General features: G+C 34.5%; 1 protein-coding gene across 1 annotated transcript; it reads left to right on the forward strand.

Annotated features, from left to right (window-relative positions):
* The first annotated feature begins 303 nt into the window (after positions 1 to 303).
* LOC139869420 (N-terminal acetyltransferase A complex auxiliary subunit NAA15-like) lies at positions 304 to 10,813 on the forward strand. The gene is made up of 26 exons (XM_071857737.1): positions 304 to 506; positions 939 to 1,017; positions 2,309 to 2,391; positions 2,489 to 2,638; positions 3,245 to 3,360; positions 3,605 to 3,710; positions 3,828 to 3,899; positions 3,990 to 4,105; positions 4,198 to 4,330; positions 4,695 to 4,772; positions 4,861 to 4,914; positions 5,301 to 5,371; positions 6,428 to 6,482; positions 6,567 to 6,662; positions 6,768 to 6,896; positions 7,029 to 7,111; positions 7,535 to 7,765; positions 7,844 to 7,976; positions 8,068 to 8,175; positions 8,294 to 8,425; positions 8,815 to 8,871; positions 8,967 to 9,064; positions 9,257 to 9,315; positions 9,403 to 9,514; positions 9,699 to 9,799; positions 10,278 to 10,813. Exons 1-26 carry the CDS (start codon positions 456 to 458, stop codon positions 10,457 to 10,459), a joined length of 2,685 nt encoding a protein of 894 aa, XP_071713838.1. The 5' UTR covers positions 304 to 455; the 3' UTR covers positions 10,460 to 10,813.
* Positions 10,814 to 12,720: the final 1,907 nt, after the last annotated feature.

The raw sequence follows: 12,720 nt of genomic DNA on the forward strand, positions 1-12,720 counted from the left end.
ATATTGTTATTTTAAAATAACATTTAAATCTTTGACGGGTTATACTTTTTAGTTCGACTCGAGTTGCGCTTCAACGACATGATCGTTAGTCACGAAATAATTTTACAAAACAAACACAATAAAATATATTGAAAATCGAGCCCCGGCGCGAAGCGAGTGTTTGAAATTAGTTATGAACAATTGTAACCGGATGATAATACGGTAGTCGGTAGGTTGATTACAAAATTGTGACACAAATAAAAGGGAGTAAGAAAAAGTTAACTGAATAATGGTAAAATTACATAAACGTCCCTCGAAGTCTTCCAAACAAAAAAGTATTCACCTTGAGTTTTCTCTTCAGAGTAGGGTTGCAGAAGATACACGCCACCACTCACCGCTTTCATCTCTTTCTCGCCCTAACTCAAACTATACATACACTTTCTATCTCTATAGGTCTCTAATTTCAACGATAAACAATGGGCGTTTCGCTACCTCCCAAAGAGGCCAACCTTTTTAAGCTCATCGTCGTAAGTTATTCAATCGTCATTAGTCACAGATTCAATTATTGTTTCAATTTACTATTTATTATGTTATCGTTCGTAACAAACCCTAGCTTCGTATATTGCATATAATTGTGCTGACTATTACACGTTTGTTATAAATGATAATTGTATCGCTAGTTGTAATCGTTAATTAATTTAATCCGTAATTGTTTCTGTCATGAATCAAATTATATATATTTAACATTAATAACATGTTGCTTTTGCTACTGCATATGCCTTTTATGTGTCTCATTGAATTGCTTTTGACATTGAACTTCATAGTATATTACTGTGTATTTCATATATTTTATATATACACAGTTTAAAGTACAGGATTTTCAATTTTATGACTTCGAATTCGTACTGTTCGAATACTTTTAGAAGCTAGCATTGATATAGTGATTATATGTTTTGTAGAAATCATATGAAACGAAGCAGTATAAGAAGGGGCTGAAGGCTGCAGATACTATACTAAAGAAGTTTCCTGATCATGGAGGTTAGTTAGCAGAATTATTTTCATATATGATGTGTAGTAGAGTGGTAATTACTAAGTAGTGAAAAACTGGAACATGCGTTTGTTTTCTATGAATTAGTCATGTTTATTGTATTAACTAGAGTTTAATCAGATAAGCTTATGAGTTCATAATGTAACTCTTTAAATTGGATGCAAGGAAAATTTTTCACGAACTTGTGTCGATTTTTGAATTTATTTGAATCTACAGTACCGTTGGAGAGTGTTGTCTGCCCCAAGTTCTAACGTAGTGATACAGGTATCTAGAGACATACAAACCTATAATAGTAAGGGCTTTGACACATGTCAGTTGGTCATTGGTTCAGTTGCTCAAATGCTTGTCATTAAAGCATTGGTTTGTAAGTAAACGGTAGTTGGTTATTGACTTGGTGTTTGGTTAGGTGTATATATAGGTAGGTACGATTTGTGATGCTGAATGAAGTGGAAGTAGAGTAAAGTGGTCACTCTAGTATGAAAGGAGTGATGTGCTAAAAGATTAGGGTGTGTTTTTAACTACTTTTCAAGACCACAAATCCAGCACATAATGGTCGGAGCCGTTTTTGCATGAGTGGTGTTTGGTTTGTTACGGGTGGTTGGCTCTTTGCTTGCGCAACAACTTCCACCTGGCATGCCGTTCGAGTTCTGTTTACAAGGTCTTTTGGCTCTATTTATTGAGGCAACAACAAGCGTCGATTCAGTGGCGACTTGACTGCTGCTTAGAACCTAAATTGAATTCCAGGCAGGCTTTAAAACCCCTGGAAATTTGATTCTACCATTCCCATGGCGTCTCTTTTTTTATTTTATTTTTAATATCCTTTTTTTTAGGCCGGAGGTCCTCTCGGAAGCAATCTCTCTAAGAGGGATGACTTTCTCTTCCTGTGGGTGGAGAATTTTTTCTCGACCTGTGGTTAGAGAAACGACCTCTTTTCTACGCTAGGGTAGAGGAAGGATTGTCTACATCTCACCTCCCCATACCTCGCAGGTGCGGGATTGGGTTTTGTTGTTGTTGTAATGGTCGGAGCCGTTTTTGCTAAACTAAATTTCAACTTGTTATCCTGAATTTCTATGTATTGCTTGTTGTTAGGACTTAGGATCATCAAACATGCATATATCTATTGTAATGCAAACACAGTACTTTCGCAAAATGAAATTGTAAGGTTATCAGTATAATGGTTATAGACTTTAGCTTATAGTTGTATTCTTAATTTCTTATGATTAATTCTCTGTTCTATTCATTTTATAACATTTTCTTTTGTTTTTTAACCTTGGTTTCTAGAAACTCTATCGATGAAAGGATTAACGCTGAACTGTATGGACCGTAAGCCAGAGGCATACGAGCTAGTACGACTGGGATTGAAGGTTAGGAACTCTTTTCTCGTCCTTTTATCATTTATGATAAAGTTTGTATCACTTATGTGATATGTTGTAGATTTTGAAAAGGCTTATTTTAATGTAGAATGACTTGAAAAGCCATGTTTGTTGGCACGTGTATGGTCTCCTGTATCGGTCAGATAGAGAGTACAGGGAGGCAATAAAATGTTATCGCAATGCTCTGCGGATAGATCCCGACAACATTGAAATTCTGAGGGACCTATCGCTTTTACAGGTAGGTATTCTTACATTGTATGACACTTGTTTCATCTGTTATTCTTTTTCCAGAACCTTTTGTTTTATTTAGAATGATTATTACGAGTCTGATTGAATTGCTTAGAATAACTGGGCCTTAGCGCTGTGTTCACACAGTTGACACGACTGTTTTTGTTTGAAGCTGATTTTTTCCTTACATGTTTTGCACCCCAATTTTTTGTGCACTAGATTCTGGTTCACTACTCTATTTGATTGATACAATTATGTGTGTTTGTCTGTTGATATGCTGCTCATTGTTTGTCTAATACCTGGCTCTCTGCCAATTTGAGGTCTTGGTTGTTTCTAAATAAGATGTCACTTTGGCAAAGTTAGAGATTATTTTTTACTCGTGAACAAAGTGACCTAGGTGAATATGTTTTCTGATTATGAATTACGAGTTTGTAGTACTATTGTAGGTTGTACTATGTAAATCTCAGAAGAGGTTGTATTTTGATCGGTATATTTATATTCATTTTGGTGTTTTCTGCTCTGTTTTGGTGTTATTATTTGTGTATAATATCCCTTTGTCTCATTCACGCTGTAATTTGCTTTGGCTAATTATGGTGTTTTTTCCCTCTATGTGCAGGCACAAATGCGAGACTTGTCAGGGTTCGTTGAAACTAGACAACAGTTGCTGACATTGAAACCCAATCATAGAATGAATTGGATTGGTTTTGCAGTTTCACAACATTTGAACTCAAAGTAATTTGCTAAATTTTATCATATTACAGTTAGTACGTTATAAAGTTTGTACTTCTTGAATGTTATATTACTTCTGTATGCAATAATAAGTTGTTTTTTCCTAGGGCTTATTCATTTGTACCAGTGAATTGTTCTTTATAGTCTCATGAGGGGAAAGTTTGGTTACTGCAAACAGTTGACTTTGGTATTTTTATCGTATCCTTTCTTTCATCTCTAACAAATTCAAATATATTTTCTTTTTCAGTGCATCTAAAGCCATTGATATCCTAGAAGCATATGAAGGGACACTCGAGGATGATTATCCTCCCGATAATGAACGGTGTGAGCATGGGGAAATGCTGTTATACAAGGTGATATTTGTAATAGCTAGCACCATTATGAGATTGTACAGATAATCCGTTTTATTGAGTTAATATTAATATGCATACTGAACAATACATCTTTTATGTTCATGTTTTATCCTCTAGGTATCTCTATTGGAGGAATCTGGATTGCTTGATAAAGCACTTCAGGAGTTGCGCAAAAGAGAATCTAAGATCGTAAGTTTCTTGTATGGTTGCTATACAGTTCTATATTTTGAATGAAACAATTGGCTTAATTTGTCACCTTCATTGAATTTTATAAAATAGGTTGATAAAGTATCCTACAAGGAACTGGAGGTTTCTCTTCTTGTGAAGCTTAATCGCTTAGAAGAAGGCGAACAATTATATCGAGTTCTGCTATCAATGAATCCCGACAACTATAGGTAGTTTTTATTGTTTCGATTAATTGTTATCACCCGATGCTCGGAGCCTCGTTGTAAAGAAAATAATGCTTATCGTGTTCTTATTTTGTTAGATACTATGAAGGATTGCAAAAGTGTGTTGGACTATATTCAAAGAATGGTCAGTATTCTTCTGAAGAAATCGATCAGTTGGACGCATTATACAAATCACTTGGGCAGCAATACACTAGGTCTTCTGCTGTCAAGGTGTGTGCTTATGCCCTTTTTATTTAACTTGAGATTACTAGTTTTGTTAATCTTAAAAATTGGAAGTGTTCCCTTCTTGATTGTTACAAAACGAAAACTCTTATGGACATATTTATTTTTTGGACATATTTATTTTTTGTTTTTTCTGCTAGAAAACCCTTTTTCCCTCCAACCCTTGACATTAAGATAAATTTGATTTTACGCCGTACCCTTCCTATGTTAAGATCGTATCGACAATTATTTTTGTTAACTTGAATTTAGCCATGTGTAAAGTTGCCAGTCTTTTTCTTCCTACACATGCATGTGTTTTTTCCCTTTTTTTTTTAATTTCTAGATTCTAAATAATGTTTCTCTTTGTTTGTAGAGGATTCCATTAGATTTTCTGAAAGATGAAAAATTTCGGGATGCAGCAGATGACTATATTAAGCCACTCCTAACGAAGGTACCTTAGTTTATTTATTTATTTCTTTATGTTAATTGCTTTGGTGACTTCTGTTACTAATTCTTACTTACGCTAATGGCAAATGTAGGGAGTTCCATCACTGTTTTCTGATCTTTCTCCTTTATATGTTCACCCTGACAAGGTTCGTGCAAGCTGCCTTGTGAAAAGTTATGAATTTTTTGTGTAACGTTTTCATTATCGGGTTTATTGTTTCAAAGTGTATGGAACTTTACACCCTTTACTATTGTATATGGTGAACTTTGAAAATTGCTATTGTATGCATTAAAGTTCTAAAAACGTATATTTGTATGCTTTTTGCTACATAAAAAGATGTTTTCTTGGTAAGTACTATACATACAATATAGTTTAAATGCATAACAAACATTTTTAATACTTCATACATACAATTGAAAATTTTGAAGTTTGACCCATACAATGTTTAAAACGTGCGAGGTATAATACATTTTGAGACAATAAACTCTTATTTAATTTCTAATTTCTATGCCGAAGCATAACATTTTTCTGTAGGTCGATATTTTGGAGAAATTACTCCTTGATTTTGAGGAATCGGTTAAGACAACTGGTGGATACCCTGGAAGGTAGTTATCGGTTATATACTAACTCTCGATTTTTCAGTTTTTTTAATAAACACTAAGGGCCTGTTTACTTTTAGCTTAATAAGGATTAATGTTGTGGATAGATTATTCGGTAAGCACCATACCTTGTTTACTTTTTGACTTAATGTTAAGTTTACCTTGATAGAGAGCATTCTGATTAATGTAAAAAAGGGGTGTTGTCCCCATATTGCCAATTAACTTCCACCTTTACCCTCAAACAATTTCATCTTTACAGCTGCCGATAATTTCATCTCCACACAACCATAAACAAAACCCTGATAAAACTAAAATAATAACTATCAAAATCAATCATCAACATCCAAACGATCATCTGTAAAATCAAAACTTGATCGAAGATCTTAGACGGTAACGATTCACAACCAAACAAACACAGTTACTTGCTCCTCGGTTAACCTTCACTTGTTCCTCCATGCCGTCACTTGTTCCTGCAATCGCTGTTACGTGCTCCGGTAGCCGTCACGTGGTCCTCCGAAGATGATGGCGTCGCTATTTTAACTCGTAAATTGTACTCGTATAAAATACCATGGATTATTGCTCAAGGTGTATTTGTTGCTCATGAGATTGAGAATCATCATATTCATAAGATTAAAGAGATGAATGATGTAAACGTAATAGGGAACAGTTTGGTAAAAGATCTGTTGCTTTTTGTAGATGAAGTTGTGGTAGTTGAAGTTTGTGGATATATTCAAGTTTAGTGGAATAGTTGTTGAATGTGTTGAAAATAATATGGAACTACTCCGTATAAGATGTTACTCCGTATCTTAAATGAGTTAATATATATATTTAAGTTTTAGGGACAAAACTAAAAAACTATGGACCGAGTATTTTTTAGTTAAGGGGTAAAATAGTCAATTTCATGATTCAGACAGTTTATTCGGCACAACAAAGTAAACAACATTAATCATTTTCTGATTTCTACATATACTCAACCTTATTCATACTGTCATCTTTATCCATATAAGACTTAATTAAAAAAAAAGTAAACAGGCCCTAAATTAATTAGTGTTGTGTATGCAGGTCAGAAAAAGAGCCCCCCTCGACTCTTATGTGGATCCTGTTTTATTTGGCTCAGGTTCGTATTCATTGCATCAATCATTAGAATTTTCTTTATTTTTGTTTTTTTTTTTGCTCATTTCTTGAAGTTTTCCTTTTATAGCATTATGACAGACGAGGCTTGTATGATATTGCTCTTGCTAAAATTGATGAGGCTATGCAACACACTCCAACTGTTATTGATTTATACTCTGTCAAGGTTCGTTTTTATTATCTTTTATACTTGTTTATAGTTTGTATCAAGCTTAACCTGTGAGGATTATAATTCTTTTTTTTTTTTTTTTTTTTTTTTTTTTGCTCACAGAGCAAAATATTAAAACATGGTGGGGACTTTGCAGCTGCTGCTGCATTAGCAGATGAAGCTAGGTGCATGGATCTTGCCGATCGATATGTTAATAGCCAATGTGTCAAGCGAATGTTGCAGGCTGATCAGGTTGAGACCGCCGAAAAATAGATATTTTTTTCACTTCATATAAATTTTTATTGTTGATATGGTAATTTAACTTTTTTATTCGTCACAACTCTATACTAATATCCCATCCACTTGAATCATCATTCTTTATAGGTTTCACTTGCTGAAAAAACAGCTGTATTGTTCACAAAAGATGGCGATCAGCACAATAACCTTCATGACATGCAGTGCATGTGGTAAGCGTTGGTTAAAATCTCGGGTCTAAATATTAGTAGTGGCAATCTTAACTACCTTGCTTATGTATGGCCTGAATGCATATTACGTTTCATCTCTAACATTCATGGAAAATTAAACAATAAGATCAACTAACATGTGACGTTTTATTTGTATATAAGGTTATCTAAAATTAAGTAATATCAAAAACTAGATAACCATTGATATAATATAGGGTTTTTAATCATATTTGACACACTAATCATGTCTGAAAATTCAAAAACATAGGATAAAGAATGTTTGGGCCAACCAATTATACTCTTTTTCTATGTGCACATAAGTTATTTGTTTTGTCCAGTTCCCCAACACACTCACTTTTATCACCTCTACTAAATAGTGGAAATAGAACATTTACGAATTGTATTTGATATGTCTACCATTTGTAGGTACGAACTTGCTACTGCAGATAGTTATTTGCGACAGGGCGACCTTGGACATGCTTTGAAGAAATATTTGGCTGTAGAGAAGCATTATGCTGACATTACAGAAGACCAGTTTGACTTTCATTCTTATTGCTTAAGAAAAATGACTCTGCGTGCATATCTTGAAATGTTAAGATTTCAAGATCGACTTCATGCACATCCTTATTTTAGGAAGGCAGCCGTTGGTATTGTAAAGTATGAAATACATATTATATTTTTTCCACTTGTGATATGATAATTTTCATATTATTGACTACCAAATTCTTAATCCAGATGTTACATCAAGCTGTATGATTCTCCCGCAAAGTCATCAAATGAGGAAGACGATGAACTAGCAAAATTGCCCGCTTCTCAAAAGAGGAAATTAAGGCAAAAACAGAAAAAGGCAGAAGCACGAGTTAAAAAGGTACGAGCGATTCACATCTATAGGGTAAAGAATGTGTGTCTTTAAAATTGTGGTATTAAATATATTTTGTACAATTTATGTATTCTTTTAGGAGGCCGAAGTGAAGAGTGAGGAAGCAAAAGTTGGTGCAGTTTCCAAGTCTGGGAAGCGACCAGCAAAACCAGTTGATCCAGATCCACATGGGGAGAGGCTACTGCAGGTTCACTTATGTGTTTAACTTTCTAATTGTTTGTGTATAGTATTCTTTTTCTATTACGAACGTTGTATGCGTGTATAAGAATATCACCTTGTTGTTATTGTCAACTTCTTGATGGTAGACTGAAGATCCGTTGATGGAGGCTGGAAAGTACTTGAAGTTGCTGCAAACACATTCATTCGATTTCTTCGAGACTCATTTGCTTTCATTTGAAGTAAATATGAGAAAGCAAAAGATCCTTCTTGCTTTGCAGGTAACTTTTTTTCTAGCAGTTTAATTTTCCTGGAAACATCATTCTCTCTCAGAGCGAAACTATGATAGCAAACATTGGCAATTGTAGTTAGCTTTGCTTTCTTTATGTTTATTGTTTACTAATTTTCATTTTCAATTTGGGTAGTGATTTATATACTACCTATTTTTATCCGTTCACCACTAAATGTGCATGTGGTGAATGCATAGATATAGGTGGTGTACAAATCACCACCATTTCGGTTTGGTTTCTAGTTTACCTATTTTGCATAAGCATCGTATGGTTTGTCGTATGCTGTATGACAGTATTTTTACGTGTATTGCAACTACTTTTATTTCATAAGAATCTCCTTATGGTTTGGTGTCCTTGTTTCACATTTTCTCCTTAACTAGGCCCTGAAGCAACTACAACAATTGGTACCTGAAAACCCAGACTTCCATCGATGTTTGGTATGCAATTTTTTAATTTTGATTATGGGTCTACGTTTAGGTTATTTTGTCGTCATCAATGTCCGAGATTAATTTTTTATGTGTTTTTTATATAGATACGATTCTTCCATAAAGTGGCATCAAGATCAGCTCCTACCACCGATGGTGAAAAATTAATTTCAGGGGTTGTAGAAGCAGAACGCCCAACTTTCAGGTTTCCTTTCACACTGTTCTAAGAATCATTATAAATATGGATATGATTTATGAGATTTACAGCTTGTGTCAACTTTTGAAATTTTTTAGTTTTGATGCTACCTTGTTTTAATCGGTTAATTTTGAACGTTTATTCTCGTTACTCAGAAACGTCTATTATTGTGAAATAATGTCTCTTTCTTGTCCTTTGTAGTCAGTTGCAGGGCAAAACTCTGGTGGAAGCAAATACTGTTTTCCTAGAGCAACATAAAGGTTTTTTTACTTTTAATTTTTTGATAAGGTGAGCATACGTTTATGATGATTGTTTATGTGTAAGATACGTTGACTGTCTTTATGCAGATTCACTGATGCACAGAGTTGCAGTGGCTGAGATGATCTATTGTTTAGATCCAAACAAGAAGGGAGATGCGATGAAATTAATTGAAGAATCAACCAACAACCTTGTGCCTAAGTGAGTCTCACTAATAAACTGCATGATATTAACTAAAGAAAGATTGAAGCAATTTTTTTTTATTGTTTATATCGTCTTCCAAACACGACTTTTATTGTTATGGATTTCATTTAGAAAAGGGCTAATCTCTTGGTCAAAATTTCTGTCAAATTATGTCTAAAGGTCTACCTTGGTTTTGAATCAGTAACGGCTCACTTGGATTGGTTAGAGAATGGAAGCTGAAAGATTGTGTTTCGGTGCACAAAACGTTGGCAGATGTATTTAATGATCACAATGCCACATTGAGTAAGTCCTCTGCTTTCCTATCGAGTTGCGGCCCATGCTAGGCTTGCTTTTCAATGTCCCATCTAAAGTGGCAATTTGGGTTGGGTAAGATAGTGGCAACCAATCGGTCCAAATGGGTAATGTTTACTGCACTTGCCTTGAGTACTTGACCAATTAACCTTTTTCTCTTTTTCCGGAGTTTTATTACCTTTATACATAACTAATGCATTATATATGATGAAGTCTATATATGATGAAGTGTTTGTGTGTGTTAATCATTTGTATATAGTCTTGGACGACTGTTGACCTGCTTGACCCGTTTCCTTTTTGACTAACGCTTTAGTTTGCCTGTTTAACTTGTCTACATTAAATATTAAATTGATTAATTTTTAGGTAAGTTGATGTATTTGTCACCTCTAGTGAAAATAAATTCGATCTTAGCTATTGATACGCATTACGTAATACCATTGTTTTGTTTTTTAACTTGACTATTTTGTAGGATGGAAAGTCCGATGTGCAGAATACTTTCCATACTCGACCTATTTTGAAGGTCACCACTGCTCAACTTTCTCTACAAATAAAGATTCCAAACAATCACATGCCGAAAATGGATCCGTTGAACCCTTTTCATCAAATGGTTTGTTAGAAAATCATGATACTTTGAAGAATCTTGCCATCTAAATAACACGTGCTTATGGATCATCTCACGGGGGCATAATTTTAAATGACAAATTTGATCTATTAAAATGACAAAACCATGAATGAACACGGCACCTGGCTCAGGTAAAGATAAAGAACGACAAATCATAATTACGCTCCATTTTTGCTCTTAAAAACCATCCTTGGTTTGTTTATGGGATGTTACCTTCAAAAATGTGTATACTTCAATTGTATTTTCAGAAAATTACTTTGAAATGTCTTTGATCTAGTGTCGTTTTCTTCGAGTATTTTTATTTGATAGATGAAAGGCTACAATGAAGAGAGTTGAGAATACCTCACTGGTATGTCACAATGTTGTACTTTTTTTCTTTTTTTTGTCTTAGTTTATCATGTACAAATGCTATGACAATTTTGGCATTGAATCTATATTGCTATAAATTCAACTTTTCAAAACTAATTTCCATGTTTTAATTTGTTTGGATCAAATGTCTATCCTTGTAAATATATGTGGGGTATTTGGAAGTTGTGTTGATGTTGAAGACCACATGGGGCTGGTGTCAAGTACCATGTTGGGACTCACTTTCAACAATTTATGTGTAAAGAGCAAAAGATGAACATGAATTTGGTGACTATTCATTGACCAACTACAAAACATTCTAAACCAAACACAAAGATATGACAAAGGAAGAACAATTAGGGTTAGCTATTAATGTAACACCCGCGTTTTGGGTCCAGATGAAATGACCATTGTACCCTGAGAAATGGCGTAATTAGTGATTTTTATAATTATATGTTTATAATTATTTGGTTGTTTAGTTGAGACCAGTTTGTGACAAGGGTAACAGAATAGGTTCGTTTGTTTAATTTGGACTCCGTTAGGGCAGTCAAATTAAGTACGAAAGATATCAGATAACTGGTAAATACTCGTGTGTTATGGGATATGATTTTATAACTCAATATAAATAGCTTGAATCTGGATTATTCCATCATTTTCCCCAAATTAGAAATATTACTCCCGTACCTAACTCCTTCACTCTTGAAATCTTAATTGATCTAAACTTGAAATTGGATTAAGAGACTTTAGAGACTGATTTCTAGCATCATTGTGAGCATCCATGCTTTGATTGTTAGAAATCGGTTTTTTGTGTTCTTGAATAAAAAGTGTGAATATGAGCTTGAATCTTCATGAAATATGTTTATTATGCTTAATTGATGTTAGAAATAGGTTGTATATATGTTTAGTAACTTTCTTGTGCTTAAAATTTGGTCAAAAACACTTAGAAATCGAGTTTTTGGGGAAGAAATCACAAAATCAGCGAAATTGGTTCGAAACCCAGTTTGCTACAGTACCCCCCGAGTTGCTACAGTGTCACTATTTGCTAAAGTGTCACTATTTGCTACAGTGTCACTATTTGCTAAAGTGCCACTATTTGCTACAGTGTCACTATTTGCTACAGTGCCGAGTTGCTACAGTACCGAGTTGCTACAGTGTCGCTATTTGCTACAGTGTCACTATTTGCTACAGTGCCACTATTTTGCTACAGTACCTTTTATGAAATTGAAACGGGCGTAACTTTCAAAACGTAACTCCGTTTTTGATGAATAAACTATCGTTAGAATCGTAATAAAGAATACTTTTCAATGGTGAACTTTTAAGAAACTAGATCAAACTGTTTTTGGGTCGGAAAAGGAGTTTTAGTGTGTATGTCGTGTTTTGCACGCACCTGTATGCCATTATTGAATGGAGTCATGATGTAGACTCATAAAATTATGAATATATGGTGTTATGACCTAGTTTATAGTATGATTTGATTATACTATTGATTGAGATATGTATATTGACTTCGTTGTGTTGTTCTCAGGTGATAAGAACAAGGAAGAAGCTCAGAAGTAAGATAACTGAGCTGTAGCTGGTAATCGGTGAGTGGGATTATCTCCGGGTGTAGTATAGAGTAGCAAGTTGTGCTACTATGTTATACTGTTATAGTTGCTATGCTTAGTAGATATGTTGTAATAATGATCATCGTAGAGTTGCCATGCTAGTCGTAGGAACAGTTGTTCGTAGTGGTAGTTGCTTAACAGTTGTGTGCACAAGTTGTAGTTGCCTGTTGGAACCTATTGTTGTTAGGTTCAGCTCAGAGAGGTCAACCTTGTTGTGGTTGGGTCCAGTTGGCTACTGTTTGTTGAGTATAGTGCTGAATGACGCATCACCTGCGTGTGGATTTACTATACTGGGGATTCAGTAGTAAGGACTTTCGGTAGACGCTAGACTGATCAGCTAG

This window comes from Rutidosis leptorrhynchoides, chromosome 9, assembly GCF_046630445.1.
Source record: "Rutidosis leptorrhynchoides isolate AG116_Rl617_1_P2 chromosome 9, CSIRO_AGI_Rlap_v1, whole genome shotgun sequence".
Classification (NCBI taxonomy): domain Eukaryota; kingdom Viridiplantae; phylum Streptophyta; class Magnoliopsida; order Asterales; family Asteraceae; genus Rutidosis; species Rutidosis leptorrhynchoides.